The sequence below is a fragment of the Lytechinus variegatus genome, chromosome 17 (assembly GCF_018143015.1).
Source record: "Lytechinus variegatus isolate NC3 chromosome 17, Lvar_3.0, whole genome shotgun sequence".
NCBI lineage: Eukaryota > Metazoa > Echinodermata > Echinoidea > Temnopleuroida > Toxopneustidae > Lytechinus > Lytechinus variegatus.
Window position 1 is genome coordinate 1,570,571 of NC_054756.1, and position 18,117 is coordinate 1,588,687.

General features: G+C 37.0%; 1 protein-coding gene across 1 annotated transcript in view; it reads left to right on the forward strand.

Moving 5' to 3' along the window:
* The window catches only part of LOC121430542, a 29,514-nt gene extending 11,617 nt beyond the window's left edge, over window positions 1-17,897 (forward strand). The window contains exons 2-7 of the mRNA XM_041627845.1: window positions 9,609-10,063; window positions 10,806-10,950; window positions 12,965-13,159; window positions 13,557-13,702; window positions 14,049-14,247; window positions 14,903-17,897. Of these exons, the coding sequence (XP_041483779.1) occupies window positions 9,623-10,063; window positions 10,806-10,950; window positions 12,965-13,159; window positions 13,557-13,702; window positions 14,049-14,247; window positions 14,903-16,419 (2,643 nt within the window). The 5' untranslated portion in view covers window positions 9,609-9,622 and the 3' untranslated portion in view covers window positions 16,420-17,897. The remainder of the gene's footprint in view (window positions 1-9,608; window positions 10,064-10,805; window positions 10,951-12,964; window positions 13,160-13,556; window positions 13,703-14,048; window positions 14,248-14,902) is intronic.
* The last annotated feature ends 220 nt before the right edge of the window (window positions 17,898-18,117 follow it).

An 18,117-nucleotide genomic window follows, 5' to 3' on the forward strand; every position in this document is an offset into this window, starting at 1 on the left:
ATAAGGCAAGATATGAATCCCATGAAACTCTTTTTTTTCTCGATAGATTGAACAAGAATTTAAAGGTGAATTCAGTATCAGACACATTACTTTGAACCATTGGAGAGAGGGCTTGGGGTGGAGCCCCCACCAAAATAATAATAATAATAACAATAATAATGAAGTTAACGACCACGTAAAAAAGAACAAAGAAACAAGAGAATAATAGGAAAGAGAGAAGGAGTATAATATTTATGAATATTATGTAAAATCTATCAAAAAAGTTAGGTTTTTGTAAGGTTGTTTCGCTCGCTCGCAATTTTTTATCAATATTGATAATTAATATCTGGCCCCTCAATTATTTTGGGTCATGACACCGCTGTTTCGAACTCACATCATCACGAACCGTTAGAAAAATAGGAATTTGAATTCTTATCACAGGAGATTGGACAATTACGCAGCAAAAACTGTGGTGTTAACCGGTGTACAGGACCACACCAGTTATTTTACACCGGTGTTAAAATGATGGTGTTAGTTTTACACCTATATAGGTGTTATTACAACACCTATGGTTGTTACATTTACACTCTTTGGTGTTATGTTTAATCTCTAGGGTGTTATTTTAACACCTCAGGGTGTGGTCCTCTATTAACACTAATTGGTGTCAGTTTTAACACCACAGTTTTTACAGTGTATTATGACGTATAAATATTACAATTAATAATTAATTTCTTCATATAAATTTCGTCAAACCAAGCCACCCTTCTCGATTTTTTTTCTTTTATCACCAGCTTATCATTAAAATAAACTTCCCATTAATCATCCATTATTCGTTTGGTGCCATTATTCTACATTTTCACATATATTTCTTTTCTTTGGCCCATTGTTTTATTTAGCTTTGCAGAAAAGGATAACAATCTTCAAAGTAACTATATTTCATATTCCATTTTGAGGGCAAGAGAACCATTACTAATTTCGCGTAAAAAGTTAGATATCTACAAAAACAAAAAAAGGCAGGGGATAATTTACTGAAATATTAATGATAACTTTCAAAATCGGGCAGTTTATTTCACTTATTTCGATATTATCAATTTAAGTTTCTAGTTAGATGATCTCCGAAACAGGACAATCTTACCCCCACAGACCCCGTACACTCCTACCCGAAAAAGGATCCTTCTCGTTCGCGTTTCATGTTGCCGCGCTTTATCCCAAAAACATTGTATTGAATCTCTTCCAAAGTATAAAACGGACCGCCACTTTGATTTTTTTTTCATTCAATAATTCATCTTTTGTCTTCAATTTCTCCCACCGCACCTTCTTCGCATTTGCGATTAGCATGCGGATCTATGACAATAAACTTTTGAAGTATTGTTAATGGCGAATAAAGTATGATACGCGGTAGCCGTTTGGCCATGCAATATGGTATACAGCGCCTTCGTGCATGAATATCCACTTATCATAACTATTACATGAGAAAACTTTGACTACATTGAACGATACGTAAAGTTTAAGTGCATAATCATGTTGGCGATGACTGGTTGGCCATATGGTCGCTTTACCCGATTGGCGTTGTCCGTTTATCAAGTCAGGACAATATCATTAAAATAAACTACAAAGTAAGATTTAACATAAGGGAGGTCGAGGCACGCTAAAGAGAATGGATGAAATTACATATACAGTAAGAAAATATAACGAATTTTTGCAATGACAGGGTGATTTATTGATCTGTTTATATTATTCTTGAATATATAGGCCTTTGCAGAGTGGCCTGATCAGCATAAAAAAATCAATCATAATATTTCATTTTTCATTTCATTTATTTCATTCTCAACAAAATATAAATCAAATAAATATCATAAAAAATATATCAATGTCATAAAATCAACTTGAGAAAGACATGTTATAAAAGAGTTCCATATAAAATAATCATGTGTAAAGAAATTGTGATTTATAATTTGTGAAAATGGAGGATCCTACTAAAAAGCTAGGCTTGTATATTGTGGGCTCCTCATAATATGAATGCAATCAGATCAAACACATCATTATTATTAAGCCTGACATTATAAACAAAAATCGAATAGCATAACATATAACATAAAAGCCAAAAATAAATCAGGATAAGAATAGAAAATTTAAAAACAAAATAATGTGATATTTAAAAAAAGCTGGTCTTCCTCTGGGATCTGTTTAGTTCCTAAGTAAAATATATGAAAATAAATGCCCATTATTATATATAAAAAAAACTTGAAATGGATTAGTTACAATGTAGGATGCGCTGTTAAAATATATATAAGGCATTGCTCTGCCCAGTTAGAATCCATTTAATTTCGGCGATGAAATCCCAAATATACAGCATCAAGTTGTGTAATGGGTTAACAAAAATCATTCCAACTAAAATTCATTAAGACAAAAAGTAAAATGATATTTGTTATCTTGCAATTCATCTATCTTGGTATAGACTGATATTTGAAGATAATACGATTCAAAATCCTTTACAAACAAAATAAAATGAAAACATGATGAGAAAAAAAAACACAAAGAAAATTTCCCCTCACACTATACCCCGGAGAGATCAAAGTAATGAAATATAAAAGAACTGATCATACTACGAAAATACTATCCCGGATTCAATAACAATATAGGCGATATATAGTGTGTCTGTGCACCTGGGTTGAGGGATACTTTCACATCCTTTCCCTCAAGCACATACCCCTTCTCCTACAAGCTTTTGCGTCATGTCATTACATAACCAATGGTACTTTGAATGTTACTGGTATATACACAGGGCCGTTAATATTATCTCAGCCGGTAACTAGATTATGAGAACTTTAGTTTTTTTTTCTATTAAAACAAAAATTAATATTCTTTTCTGCTGGGTCAGAGTTGCAAACACTAGGATACAATCATTTTGAGATGTTTTATTTTTGTATTTATCGCGCTTGTAGGCCCTACTTTTCATCACTTTTAACCTTAAATAAAAAATATCTAATTTTGTTATTATCATTATTAACAATAAAAGCGCACTTTTTATTATAGTCAAAGCTTTAGTTCGAGCTTCTGCTTTATCAACAGCGTCCAATGTGTTCGATTTTAAGACCTTTCTCTCTTGCACCAAGTAAAAATATAATTTCAATATTATCGATAATTACAAATTCTTTCTTGCGCATTCCCTATAAATAGTTACCTTTGGTGAAAATATTCAGACAAATTCTCATTTCAGATACGATTTTGATGTAGCCATATTTAATCACGTGACTCAATTTTCACCAATCAGAGAGCAATATTCTCAGCATGTATATCATTTTAAATGTCTTTTATTAAGTTTAAGTTAAAGAAGTAAGAATTCAACATTTCAAGAAGTTATAAATTATCTTTAGCCTGTTATGTTCATAGGTACTAGTTTAATGGATATTGTATTAATGAAAATATGGGCCTTCGTATTGACCCAGAAATTCCATTTGCATTTGATTTCGTTTCGTTATCTGAAATACATTATGCAATTTAATACATTCGTTTACTATAAAGCACTGTATTATGCTGTCTTGCATGATAGTGTTCTTAAATCTTAAAAAGAAATTTGAATAAACAATGAAGTACTTTTAATACAATAATAATAAACACAATGTCTCAAATATCATAATCGTAAGAACCATGTGTTTGTTGAAATATAAATACACATACAATTAAATCAAACGAAACATTGAAACTTTAGAAAATTACAATTACAACAACGAAACTGTGGTCTTCACGCTACGGACCAATGAAAGTGAATAGTTTCATTGGCGCCGAATAACATGCGGGCATGTCGTTCTTAAATTTCATACGGGGAAATTTATTCCCTACGAAAAACAATACGTAGTAAGGTTGCATTTATATTTTGGTCAGCCTTTCTGCAATCGCGTTTTGGAAAGGAGATGGTTGAAAATAAAGGGGTACCTGTAAAAACTGAGGGTATGCCCTCTCCAGCATTTAATATTTGTCCTATTATTTTACAGTCAGCTATAGCCATTAATCCGGAACTGTATATATGACCAAGGATGGAAAGTGATAATAAAATATAATTTTCATGGCTTGGTATTAGTATTCAAATAAGAATATTACCGGCCTTTGTTTAGATTAAGTTGGATCATTTCTGTGTTGTTTTTAAGGATTGCCCAATGTTCTCTTAATCTGCGCATGTGCACGAAAGTGTTCCCTTATATGCTTACATAATTATATATACGTTCATTGAATTGAGCAGGGTTAATAACAAAGACGTTAATGTATTCATTTCATCACTGTCTTGCGTATAAACGCATAATACATTTACTGATGAAAACATTTTACTGAGTGAAAAAGTTCAAACTGCGACCCCCCGTCTAACATGTCTAATGCTTGCATTTTTCTCTTAATAATCCTGCAAAAAACTGCATAACTTTAACCCATACGGTACACTGAAAAAAATATTAAAGTTTGCAAAATTACAGAACTTACGAATTTCCCGTAACAAAGGTTTCTTTTCCTTCTTAACATACAGGTGTGGGTTCTGTTTAAATGCATATAATTATGCAGAGTATTCATAATCATTAACGATTCTGTATTTTTCTGTAATTTTTTTAATTACTGTGTGTAAGCTCACCAAGGAGATATCACCTCTAACGTAAGAAGTTGTATTTCCTTGAGATCACACGGATGAACTTACACTGAAAAAAATGTGGTGTTAAAACTGACACCAATTGGTGTTAATAGAGGACCACATCCTGAGGTGTTAAAATAAAACCCTAGAGATTGAACATAACACCAAAGAGTGTAAATGTATAGGTGTTGTAATAACACCTATAGGCATGATAGGTGTAAAACTAACACCAGCAATATAACACCGGTGTAAATTAACTGGTGTGGTCCTCTATGTACACCGGTTAACACCACAGTTTTTCATGTTTTTGCTGTGTATATACTTATGATAATCGTTCTGTTGGATGACGACGAAGCTTTAGTTTTTCATTGAATTGTTTCCATTCTTTTTTCAGTCGAGAACTTGACGATTGGAGCCTAAAAATATTTTATAATCTGTAATTGAATGCATAAGATCTGTAACGAAATAGGGGCAATAGACTGCAAAAGCACCGGTGTTGATTTAACACCAGCCCGGAATCTATTATGTCCACACCAGAGAAGTGTTAACTGCACCAGTTTGGTTTCGGTCTAACACCAGATAGGAGTTTAACACCAATTAGTATTAAAACAGCATCGGTTTGATTCCAAACTGGTGTTGTTTCAATACTTCTCTGGTGTGGACATATAGATTCCGGGCTGGTGTTAAATCAACACCGCAGTTTTTGCAGCGTATAATATAATCAACACGAAATAAATGAGAAAATGAGATTGTGCTGCTTTAACAAAATAATGAAGGGGTTTCAAAATGGTGAATTGACTGGGATCGGGGAGGGGCGAGAGGGTTAAACGATCTAAAAACATTTGTGGATTTGGATGAGTTCATTTCACGTGGTTTGGTTCGCACGAGAGTATACAAGGCATGCAGTATGCACTCACTCACTATAATCACGACAGAATCATAGAGATTGTTATTTGCTTTAGATTGATACAAATCGCGAAATTAAAACTTCGCAGTCTACCTCATGAGGTCATGTATCTTTTTATTCTACTGATGAATTGAATAGGCACGAATGTTTGTAACAATACAGATTTGGTCTACCACACAGAGCAAGCATGCATGAGTATAATTATTACAACCCCTCCGGACAAAGTATTTAGGGGGAACATGCGTATGTCCTCTACATAGTTTACCCCATGACTTTAACATTAGTTTACAAGTGCGTTAAACTGTGAACTTTAAATTTTTATGACGCCTTTGTTGATGTATTATCATGTGAATCCAATCTTAAATCACATATGTTCGAACTGGAGATGGATTTAGAAATGCATTCGGTTATATTATTTTGAGCAGCCGCTTTCTATACAAATTGATGATTCCCACAATGTTTTGTTTTTCTAATTCCAGTTATCATTATTATGGTTAATTAATTAAAGGTCTAACATTTTTTCTCCCTCTATTTTTTTTCTACATTCAACGGAGATACATTTGAATATACCTTACTGAACAAATCTCATCGTATAAGGATGATTGTCGGTTGTAAAGGCTGTAGTTAGTGACCAGTCAAAACCTGGATTAATTTCTATCGTAAATATCTATTTATAAATGTCCACAAATTTGAATTAAATCACTAAAGCTTTGATAAAAAAATTAACATGAAAAATGAAAATGAAAATATGAAAATCCATAATTTATTGTTCGAAATAGACATAAAATGAAATACTCCGAAAATTTGCTTTGCCCAATTGATCGTGGGCCCGGCAGCCACCGTGCAGCGCCAGATCGACGAGGCTCTATCCCTTTAATTGTTGAACGCCAAACAGGGTAGCAGGAATTCCCATCTTTTAACGTCTATTGGTATGACGCGGCTGGGGTTTGAACCCCCGACCTCCCGGTTGTGAGACGGACGCTCTATACCAACTGAGCCAACACACCGGTGTCCGAACCAACACACACATTCGTGTCCGAATGGTCATTACCCAATAGTCGATCTGGATTTATGTTGAATCCATGCGCGAAGAGTGTTCAGTGCATGGGGTCAAAGTTGAATCGAATTAACTCTATCGCGAGTCGAAATTATTCTGATTTTTGATATATACATTTACGCTAAATTAATCTGTTCTCATTGATATCACTCTAGAATTAAATTCGATTATGAATTCTTTTTTTTACACCGACTTGTTCGATTGTGTTGACATGACACCCCGTTGTAGATGTTTTTCATTAGCATGATTGTGTCATCACGAAAATAGTTCTATATTGTAATCACGAACAGGGGCGGATCCAGGATTTTCAAAAAGGGGTCACATTTTCCCTCGGAAAACTTGGCAAGCAAAAAAAATTTCCTCGCTTTCAGGGGGCACACTTGTCTAAAAACGGCATTTACATTAAAAATGTTGATTATGCCTCTCAAAGGGGGGCACGGATCGGATGTGCCCCCCCCCCCCTCTGGATCCGCCAGTGGTTACAAAGTAACAGTAATGGTGCTCTTGCTAAATCCGTGAAGAGTGTTATTATATTTTACATTTTAAGATGAGAAAAATTATCAGTTTTACTATGGCCGTTCCTTATATCTTAGACGGTATACATCCCAAAAATTAAAACATGCACGTGATTAAACTTATGGACTGAACACTTTTCATGGGACCAAATCCTCGCCCTTCCTAATTCTGTTATAATACGATATACAAGCCACGTTAGTATTCACAGATGCTAACAGATCAGTGCTGTAAGTCTTTATCTCATCAAGTTTTGATGAACCGTCATGGGCGGTGATCATTTTTATTGCATAAAATGATTTTATTTCGTTGCTGGAAACTGTGAGCGTTGTTTGCTATACACATGCACGCTTCGCACTGATCACAAAGATAAGATTTTTTATAGTCCCTAACATCTTGCACATGGGTGCTGATGTATGGCATGGAGAAATACATTTGTGTATTTGGGAAGAGTGGAAAATAAAAGAAAGTAGCATTGGTGTACTTTTGAGGGGCGGGGCTAGTTGAAAAAAAAATGTTTTATTTTCCACGAGTTCGTTCGTATACAACCACTTGTTGCTTATAGTTTGAAAGGTCCTCGCTCTCCAGTTTCTATTGTATACTCAAACAATAATATTGATTTTTGTAGTGGAGTGTTGTGGTCCAGTGGATTGGTCTCCGGACTTTGAAACATAGGGTCGTGGGTTCGAATCCTAGCCAGCCATGGCGTAATTTCCTTCAGCAAGAAACTGATCCACATGTGCTGCACTCAACCCAGGTGAGGTAAATGGGTACCGGTAGGAAGTAATTCCTTAAGAAGCTGTGTGCGCTGTGAACGCCTAGCTTACCCGGGTAATATAGGAGCGCCTTGAGCCCCTAACAATGTGGATAATTATTATTATGTGCGCAATATAAATACCCTATATTATCATTATTATTATCTATTTTTGTTCATCATGCAAAAGATCTTGATGAAAAAGTGAAGATTCGAAAGAAGTAATACAATAATCTAGGGATGTCTGGATATGGTGCATAACGATCGCATTACTGAAATGGAATTTTAGTAAAAAATAGTAATATCATGATAGAATATAAAGTCATGTATAATGTTTTAACATTTTTGTTTTTGTTTTACTTTATAGTTTGTTATTTTAGAGACATAACTTAAGGATAGAGAATGTTGTGTTTTGCAAATTGCAGGTCTTGTTTGTTTTTTAATGATTATTAATATATCAGCAGGTTTCATGCATTTTTCAATATGGTATCGCATAATGGCGTACCTAGGAACTTCCACAGGGGGGGCAAATTCGTCCGCCCAAAAATTTGACAAGCAAAAAAAAAAGGTCTTCAACCACAAATAAAGGATATCTTAAAACTGACAAGCATAAAAATGAGGTCTTCAAGCTCGTCAGTGATCACTTGTGACTCGTCAAGGGGGAGGGATACGTCCCTTGCATGGGTTGTGACTCGTCAGGGGGGCAGACTACCCCCCCCCCCTTGTAGGTACGCTAGTGGTATCTCATAATGTAATAAAATACAAAACGCTGGATTTTGTTCGTTGAAAAGAGGATGAAATGGAAATGGAATGAAAGGTTTGTTTTGTAGAATGTGGATAAAGTACTGCTCTATTATATAATAGGGCGTCATTTCATATGACAGCAAAAATCATTTATTCATTTAATAATCTGGTATATTTGAGAGAAAACATATATCTGTACTGTTGAATAACTATACTCGGGACTGACTTTATCTACTTTTTCGAAATATTTTTTGCAAAACAATTTCCATCAATCACGACAGCTCCCTCCCACAAGGCGAGCTACGGCTATATTTTGAGTGACGTAAATAATACATGAGCTTTCCTTATTTTTCGAGGGTAAAATCATAAAAGAAACGATGTTAAACCAGGCGAATTATGGTGCCAATATTAGACAAATATTAATGTTAAGTGATGGTTAGAAAATATATGGACAGTCTTGACATGACTTTGTACTGCAATATAGGCCCTTTTCGTTGAGAAGCCCCTTAATTCCGTCGATTTTTTTTTTTTTAGACAACCGATGAACGCAGAATGTACAGTGGAAATGCTAATAAATTTCAAGACTAAATGTCGCTAAAAATGTTTGGTACTTTTAACATTTATTCATTTATGGGGACAATACCAACTTCACTCTGATGTTTTGGGACGATCTCACATTGAGCAGCAATTATTGTTATTGTTGGTATTGCTTCTGAACCTCTCTGGTGAAAGGGCGAGTTTCCGTGAGTATATCCAAAAACAGCCTGAATTGTGACGATTACACTAAAATCGGTGTTAGGCCGTCCAATATCCCACACGCCCAAGGCCATTGGTTCATTAGTTTCCGACCCTGCCGTACTACCAACCAATCAATGGACACCGCCAACTCAATATGCGCATGCGTGGGATACGCGTGCCGTGTCTGATTCGCCAAAGCTCACCCAGGCGATAAAACGCCCCAATGCATGACCGGGGCTTTGCATGTTTAGATGACTATTACAATTGTTAATCCTCTTTTCTCACCCCCTGGTATAAATAGGGGCGGATCTCGAGATGGGGGATCATTTAGAAGCGGGTCTGGTGTCTGATAACCTCTCTCGGCCACCTGCGATTGCAACTTTATCCAAACCTGTTAATTTGGAGGTTTCATCGCCGCCTTCCTCACCGCCGCTCCTCAAACCTGCGGTTCCATTTCCACTTTTACCACAACCACCACCCTCATCGTCGGGGATATCAACCTCGGGATCGACCGACATCGTCAGACCATCGCCGACGCGCACCTCGGCTCGACACAGCAACATGGTGCAAAAGAAAAGCCCAAAGCACGAGGCCGAGTGTTCAGGGGCGGCTGCCACTGCCTGTGCCGCCGGAGCTACCGGGTCAGTACCCAAAGCATCAGCCTCAAGATGGGAGGGGAAAACGACTAGGGCACGGAGCACAAAAGCTGACAGAGACGACTGGAAGAAGCAGAAGAAAATAATCAAAGTTGATAAGGTAAAAAAAGCCTCATCATCCATTAAAAATGTTACTTTGCGTTTTTCTTCTTACAGATTAATTACATTTATAATTTGTTATTTCGTTCTACTTTTTAAGTTAAGTTCCAATCGTATCGGTGAAAACTTTTTTTCTTCAGAAATTTAACATGTTGAATATGTTGGGTTTTTTTAGTTTCTTTCGTTAAATTTTTGTTTAATTAATTATACTTTTGTTTATAGGTAAATGCAATCTTATTTTTTATAGATATTTGTATTTGAACAATTATGCAGAATATAGTTTCAATATATTTCTTGAATGGTATTCCACTCGAAGAAAGTCTACATCTTCCACTTGACGTTTTATTCCTAAACACTATTAAACTGAAAATAGTAATCTGGTAATTTTACATAATAAATTATGCAGACTTTATGGGGTTTGTTTAGTATATTTTTTAATATTGAATTTCCAACTCTGTTAAGAAAAGCAATTGTTTTATTTCTGAAAATTGTTTAAAATCTACAAGTACATACAAGACTGCAGTTGAGAAATTCACTTCAACTATGTGATTTTTAGATAACTGCTTTAACAAAGCTAGAAAATAGCTTAAAACTTGACAATCATGTTGATGATCTTTTTTTCTACCATTATGCAACAAAAATATTAAATGGCGTCACCAATGATTCCACTTCTACTTGTAAAAATAATGCATTTTAACTTGAATTTTTAGCTTTATTAGTTTCAATGTCTTTATCTTTTACAGTATGACGAGTTCAACGAATGGATAGATGGTGACGTCACAATGAGATATTTGCCAAAGGACATTGATGCACGCAAGCACCTGAGTGGATGGGCAATGAGAAACACCAACAACCACAACAAGAAAGTACTCAAAAAGTCTTGTCTAGGTAAGTCTTATAAGATTGTATTTGATTGCATGGGATTTAATTCGGTTTGATTTGATTCCATTAGAATCAATATGATTCGATTTTATTTCATTTGAATGCCATTGGATTCGATTCGATTTAGTTGAGTTTTTTTTGTAATTTGGCTGATTTGATTAGATTTTGATTGGTTTGATTTGATTTGATCTGATTTGATTTGATTTGATCTGGCTTGATTTTGATTAGTATGACTAATTGATTCGTTTTGACCTGACTTAGACTGAAATCAATTAAATTGATAATTATTCCCAGTTATGTAAGTCGCACGCAGAGGATACAGAACCAAAAATAAACATTATGATGTTTCTGAAAGTAATTCACTAATATCGCATTAAACGAGCCAATGTGATTCTTTGGTTGCAGAATATTTCTTCAAGTTGAACTGGATAATAAAAGACTTGTTTTCTAGGAATATGCGGAAATGATGTCTCTGTAATGACTCTCTTGCATGCTTACCGGGAAGGGTATCAAGTTATAAGACCATGTGTAAACGACTCGTCACAATGCTACTGCTTGCATTACGATTTACAGGGCATCTTTGATAGTTCAAGGAGGAAATAGTACATCAAGTTTAAGATGACGTTTCTCTGAAATAGGTGCTTTGAAGTTTACCCTTTTCTGTCTTTACAAAATAAAGTGGTAGGCTGAAGAATATGAATGTCCGAACCGGTGTGTTATCTTGAATCGGATTATCAATATTTTGAAATATGTTTTTGATGAGTTTAATTTTCAAAATGTTTATGTTTGACCATCTAACAATATGCAAAACTAATGCCATAATGATGCCAGAAACAGATAAACATTATTTTGAACTTATATTCATTGAAAAATTGTCCTTCATAATTGTGAAAGTTGGAACTCATACGTTTTAACCTCTGCTCATGGTTGTGTGGGAACTCCATAAACATAATGTGGTCATTTTCTTCAAATGTGGTCAAATGTGGTCAAATTCATTGTCAATGCCATGAATGCAGATAGACCTAAAATAATGGTTTCTTGCGAACATTCCCACGAAGACCTAGGTTAAGGTGTATCCTCCTTAAGAGCATATTCTAAAGAATAAACATTTTCAATGAAGGCCGACATTGCCGAAACCAACAATAGATGCGCTAAAAATCAAAGGCCATATTGCCTATTAATAATATTGGGTCTGAACCTGAATAGCCAACAATGGGGCTGTGTACGGGACAATGGGTGCGCCCGTTACAATGACGAGCCTATATACCTGGCCGTGGGAACACCTCCCGGTCTTTTGATGCCACCTATTTCTGTTACTACGTTTTGTTTCCTCCTTGATATTGGATTGTCTTTGAGTACTCAATGAAGAAAGCAGGATGCGGCCTTCTTTGAACAGTTTATTAGTGCCCCTCGTTAGCACATTCCACTTGGGGAACCGAAAAGATGAAAGGGGGCCGATTTGTTACAGGTGCTTTTATTTTAACCATTCTTGGACCTCAACGTTCAGGATATGAAACAATGTATATTGCTATCACTTACTGTTCGATTTTTTTTTGTAAGGGATTCAATGGATGCATGAGCTCAAAATTATAATGTCCTGTTGAATTACTTTCTCACTTAGTCCTTACCAGTTAAGTCTGTGGGTCTAAGACTTCGTAGTCATTACACTTACACACTTATTAACTCGACTATTTACTTAGCTGTTTGCTTCTTGCTTCTTACTTACACTCATTATGTCAGGCCTTCATATACTTACTTATACTCTTTCCTTACTTGCTTACTTACTTGCTTGCTTACTTTCTTGCTTACTCACTTGCTTGCTTGTTTACTTACTTACTTGCTTGCTTTCCTACTTAAGTACATGAACATGTTGGCTGACTGGCGGTCAATATCTGACTTCATAATTTATAATCAATACATTTATTCACTTACTTTCTTTCATTCTATAGACTTATTCAACTTTGACTATATAACTCTATTTACCATCGAATAATATTTATATTTGCTATCATTCTTGCAGGCGTATTTCTGTGTTCGAAAGGATGCCGAACAAGTACGGGGGACGTCGTGACTGTTCGACCGGCCACTTCGGACCGGGCTCGTAAGAAGCAAGCCGATAAGAAGTGCCCGAGGAATGGGTGCGATGGGAAACTCTTTCACATGATCTGCGCGGGAAAATTGGGTTACCCCGTTACGCATTTCTGGCGAGTAACTGGTAAGTGAAAACCCTCTCCAAATTTCATATATGAATTTTTGAGGATAGATACTTTTTTATTGCCATCATTGGCACCCTCATTTGCAGGACATCAAATAATTCGAAAAAAAAAACTTCCCTGTTCCCTGAAACAGATGAAATGGTCAAATGTCATTAGCTTTCTTATTTTACATCCGATTTAAGATTGTTGACTATGCTTTATTTAGTTCTATTTATTCAGCTCATCTTATTGGGGGTGAACTCGACCTTTTATGTCTTAATGATTATTTTATGATAATGTCTGATTCAAATATATCGAAATTCATAATAATCATTGTATCCATGTAAACGTCACAATCATCTACGTCGTCGATAACCCATTCATATGTCTCTCTTTCTCTTTCGTTTCTTTCCTTAGATACTGTCATTCTGTTCCAGTCAAAGGGTGTCCATGATCACCCTCGCCCAGACGTGGTCAAGACTACATCACAGGCCAAGATGGCCCTACTAGAATACCATCGAACCCACAGGCACGAGAGACCGAAGGAGATCTGCAAGAAAGTGGTATGTATTGCTTTTATTGCAATTATTTATATGTTAGCTTGGATACAGTGGCTGTATCACTTAGGGTTAAAGAAAGGAGGAAAATGCATTAAGATTAAGGGGAAATGTTTTTATACATATAAGTGATTGTTGTTTAACCATAATAATATCAGACTCAATTCATTGTGTCAAATGTTATTAGAATCAATGAACATCAATGCCTTTTGGGTTTTACTTCTGTGTGATATGATCACGAACATTGCACGATAATGTTCTTTTAACTGCCATTTTTAGAAATTTGAAAAAAAAATCCGTTTGATTTATTCAATTTATCATTTGTTTCTTTTTCATCTTTTTTTGTCAACAGGGTACGCATATTCACAAATCTTTCAATCGTGTTGACCGGGTGGCTCGACAACTTCGTGAGGTCCAGAATTCGGATATTCCTGAACCTGGCTCGGAACTCCCCAAGGAACACTACTCTCTCCGCTCTCACATCCGATCATTGTACAGTAATGGCCAGAGACAGACTGATACGGATAACAATCCTTTTGTTGCCGGACAAGGTAAGAAAATTTTGGCGAGTGTGATATATTGATGTAGTATAAAGATTAGTAGTCGTTTTAATTTGGGTGTTGAAAGGCAATCCTAATTACCGAAGCCACCGGGATTGTGTCGCGGAGCATATTTCCAGTGATTTTCAGTATTAATATTGCTCTCGGCCAACCAGAAACTAGGATTTGAGTAACTTGATTTAAGACAGTTGTCATGATTGCCCCCTGCCCCCCCCCCTCCCACTCCCATTTGTGCAAATGGAGCAAAATTATTATACGTGCCTTAATCGTTTTATCTTAGTTAACCTCAAAATGCAACCTCTATTCAAGATCCCGAATCGATAGCTTATTGTTAGAGCTGCATGGGACCTTGTTACTCCAATTTTATCCCGGGTTCGAATCCAATTCAATGTGATAATTTTGAAACCTCAGCGTAAAGTGTACATCAAGTTTGTCTGAAAGTTGTTATTTTTAATGGCAGGTGGTAGGTTGGTAATTGATAAAGTTACATAAATTGTAAAACTATGCTCATGGTAATATTGATTTTAAGTTGTCTATAAGTTAGATATTATATTTCTGCATTCATGTCTTCAGTAGATTTAAGTCTGCATTAAGTAACGTTTCACGTGTTAACAAGATATAATTTCGTTTAATTTTTTGACGACAGGTACTTTTCAAAATGCGTACAGCAACCGCCAGTCTTACGGCAACTATTACCCTCCATCCCAGCCTCAGATGGACGGCTGGACTCACTTCACAGCCTCACAAGACGACTACAACTTGGGCTTCCAAAGCTACAGACAAGATGGACAGCACCCCTCAACCACATCCGGTTACCAGCACCAGACTGGGGCCTATCCTTACAACCCTCCACTCCATTCCGCTGACGGTACGACATACGATTACGGGTACGATGGCAGTGCGGTCATTGCGGCGGCCGCTACGTCCTCGGGTGTGCCGAAGGGTCACAACGGGGTGGACAGCTCTGGAGTTCATTCTGACTTGGCGAGATCGGCAATGCCAACGTACCACAACCACCATATGGACGCCCTTGGACAGATCTTGATGAGCAACCAGCAAGCTCCGATGGAGATGAATCCTGCAGTCTACGGCACCACCGAGTTGATCAGTCCTCAGCAGGGTCATACCATCCTGACACCGGTGAAGCAGCCGGTTGTATCCCCGTTGAAGAGACCTGCACCTCCTGATCTCCACTCTCTACAGGACTCCAAGCATCCTCGTCTAGAGCCACCTACGACAGTCGGTGAGACCTCAACCATCAAGCTTGCTGAGCACACGCCCTCTATTAATATTGATCTCTCAAACTTCTCCGACATATTTGATATCCCAACTGCTCTTGGTGACGAAGGACTCGCAGGACGTCCAAAGACACCTGTCTACCAGTCCCTCTCCCCCGCGGTTCCAGTACATGATAGCGATGCTGCAGGAACCTCCAGGAGAACAGAAGACAGTTCTATGAAAGAGGAGCGTCTTTGTTCCAGTGCTTCTCCAGATATTTCTCAACAACATACAAGCGTTGATGGGAATTCAGCTGTTGCTAGTCCTGCAAGTAGTGTTGACAGCCACGGATCACATGCATCACCTCCACCACATCCTCCCGTTTTAACCACTCTCAACACTCATGCTCCACACAGTGTTCAAATCAGTGGACCTATCACTACAGCTCCCCCTGGGACCAACGAACAGGATGGCAACTTCCTGGACCAACTCGTCTCGATGTACCTCGGTAAAGACGAGAAGCCCATCTCAACGCTTAAGAATGAGCTCCAGGTTTACACCGACCCACAATCTGGCCAGCGTACCTTGACCTACCGGACCAACGACCAGGCCCATCACGGTCCTGCTCTTGACCATTTCAGAACCCCTGGACATGGTGGTCATCACGAAGGCTACTCCTGGTACGACCGCACCCAATCCTACAACTCATCAAATGGACACATACCAGTCACAGAAGGCCTGATTAGCCCTCTTATGGCGGGTCACTTTGACTATACCACATCCATCACTGACTACTATAATAGTCAGCAAGCAGCTGCTGCTGCTGCCGCCGCCGCCGCTTCCACGGAATCGACGTTGTCAACTTTTCCATCCACAAGCCAATCGCAAACGACGTCTTCCGCCGCATCCGGTACATTCAGTCATAGTTCAAGATACATGTTCTAATTGCTCCTCGTTTGCCCACACAACGAGTGAAAAGACAGTACTCGAGACAAACAATGAAATGATATCAGATTTTATGCTGAGTTTAAATATCAATATATTTTTGTATTTCATTCAGGGCCTCAAATGGTACTGAAATGACAGTTTTTAGATCAAAGAAAATGCGATTGCCCTATTTTCATCCTTTGTATTCTACCTGCCCATTACGGTTCAAAATCTTCTTAACCCCCCCCCCCCTCTGTCTCTTTCTCTCTTCCTCTTTCTTTTCCTTCCCCGGTCATTTTGTAGTTTCCTCTTTTCAATCGCTGTCATGAAGATCATATATTTTCTTTAAGTGTTCACATCCCCTTTAAGTTAATCATTTAAAAAAAGGAATTACAAGATATACATGAACACTCATTTGCGAAGAGCGTATGGCTATAATTAAATTTATGAATTGGCAATATGGGCAAGCAATATAAGTGTACAGCAAAACAATAAAACATTAATTCTCTTAGCAGTATTATAGCAACAGTATCATCAATTTTTATTAATATCTCCTTGCAACGCTTAATGACATCATAGTTGTTTTATTGCGAGGACTCCGCTATTACTCGCCTAAGGGTGGAAGTCTTCGTTGGAGCATATTGTCCCGTCTTCTTGTTCTCGGCCAATTACATCCGGGTATCTGCTCCGCTAATTTACCAAGGTCAAGGGTCAAACGAGTAGACACGAGGCTGAATTACATATTTCATAGTGCAAATATATTGACCAGGCAGTCTTCCCATATACGGTGCTCTTTTTTATACTTTAATTGCAAGCAATAAGACTGCTTCCATGCAGTGCATATTTTTATAGATATGAATGTTAGTTTTGTTTGCCATGTTGGCCGGGAAACGTGTAATATTTCTATTCATTCCATTTAAGTGTTTTAGTTACTTTTTTCTAGACCTAATTTGAAAGGCAATATAGACTGGTTATATTATTCAAACATTGATATTTCGCGTAGCGTTGTCCTTAATTCTACAAATCGGCTTTATTTATAAAGTATTCTTCGCCGTCTTTTGTTCTTCCTTTTCGATATTTTCCTAAGATATTGTATTTCTTTGTGGCTAACAACGTTCTAAATACTGGAAATTATGAGTCTTGAAAGAGTATATACTTTTCCTTTTCTATGAAAGCTTCTTAAAACCTACTGGAAATATGTATATAATAGTTAGATTTAAAACCAATGACGATTTGGTCATAATCCGTTGCAACTCATGCTGTCAAATACCTAATACGCTTTTTTCCAGTGATGAATTCATTTTGAAATCATTTACGGATCTCAAATTCCGTACTTCTAAATTTAAGATGTGATAGCTTCAATGCTGAATGGAATATCCATTGTCATTTCCAGACCCAGAGCATTCTTTGTGCCTTAAAATAGTTATTTGTTGTTTTGGTTGTGATGTATATAGAAAATAGTTGTCATTGTGCAATAAAAACCAAAATATGCCTTACATTTTGACTGTAGTTAATTGCTATTATTGTAGAAAGAGAGTGGGCTGTCTTGTTTTATACAAAGTGAGTTGCAAAGCGAAATGAAGATGGGATAGATGAGGAGTTGGATAAAAGTGATAATGAGAATGGGGAGAGAGAGGTATAAAGGGAGATGTGCGAGTTACATGTAGGCATGGTATACACAGCAAAAACTGTGGTGTTAACCGGCATACATAGAGA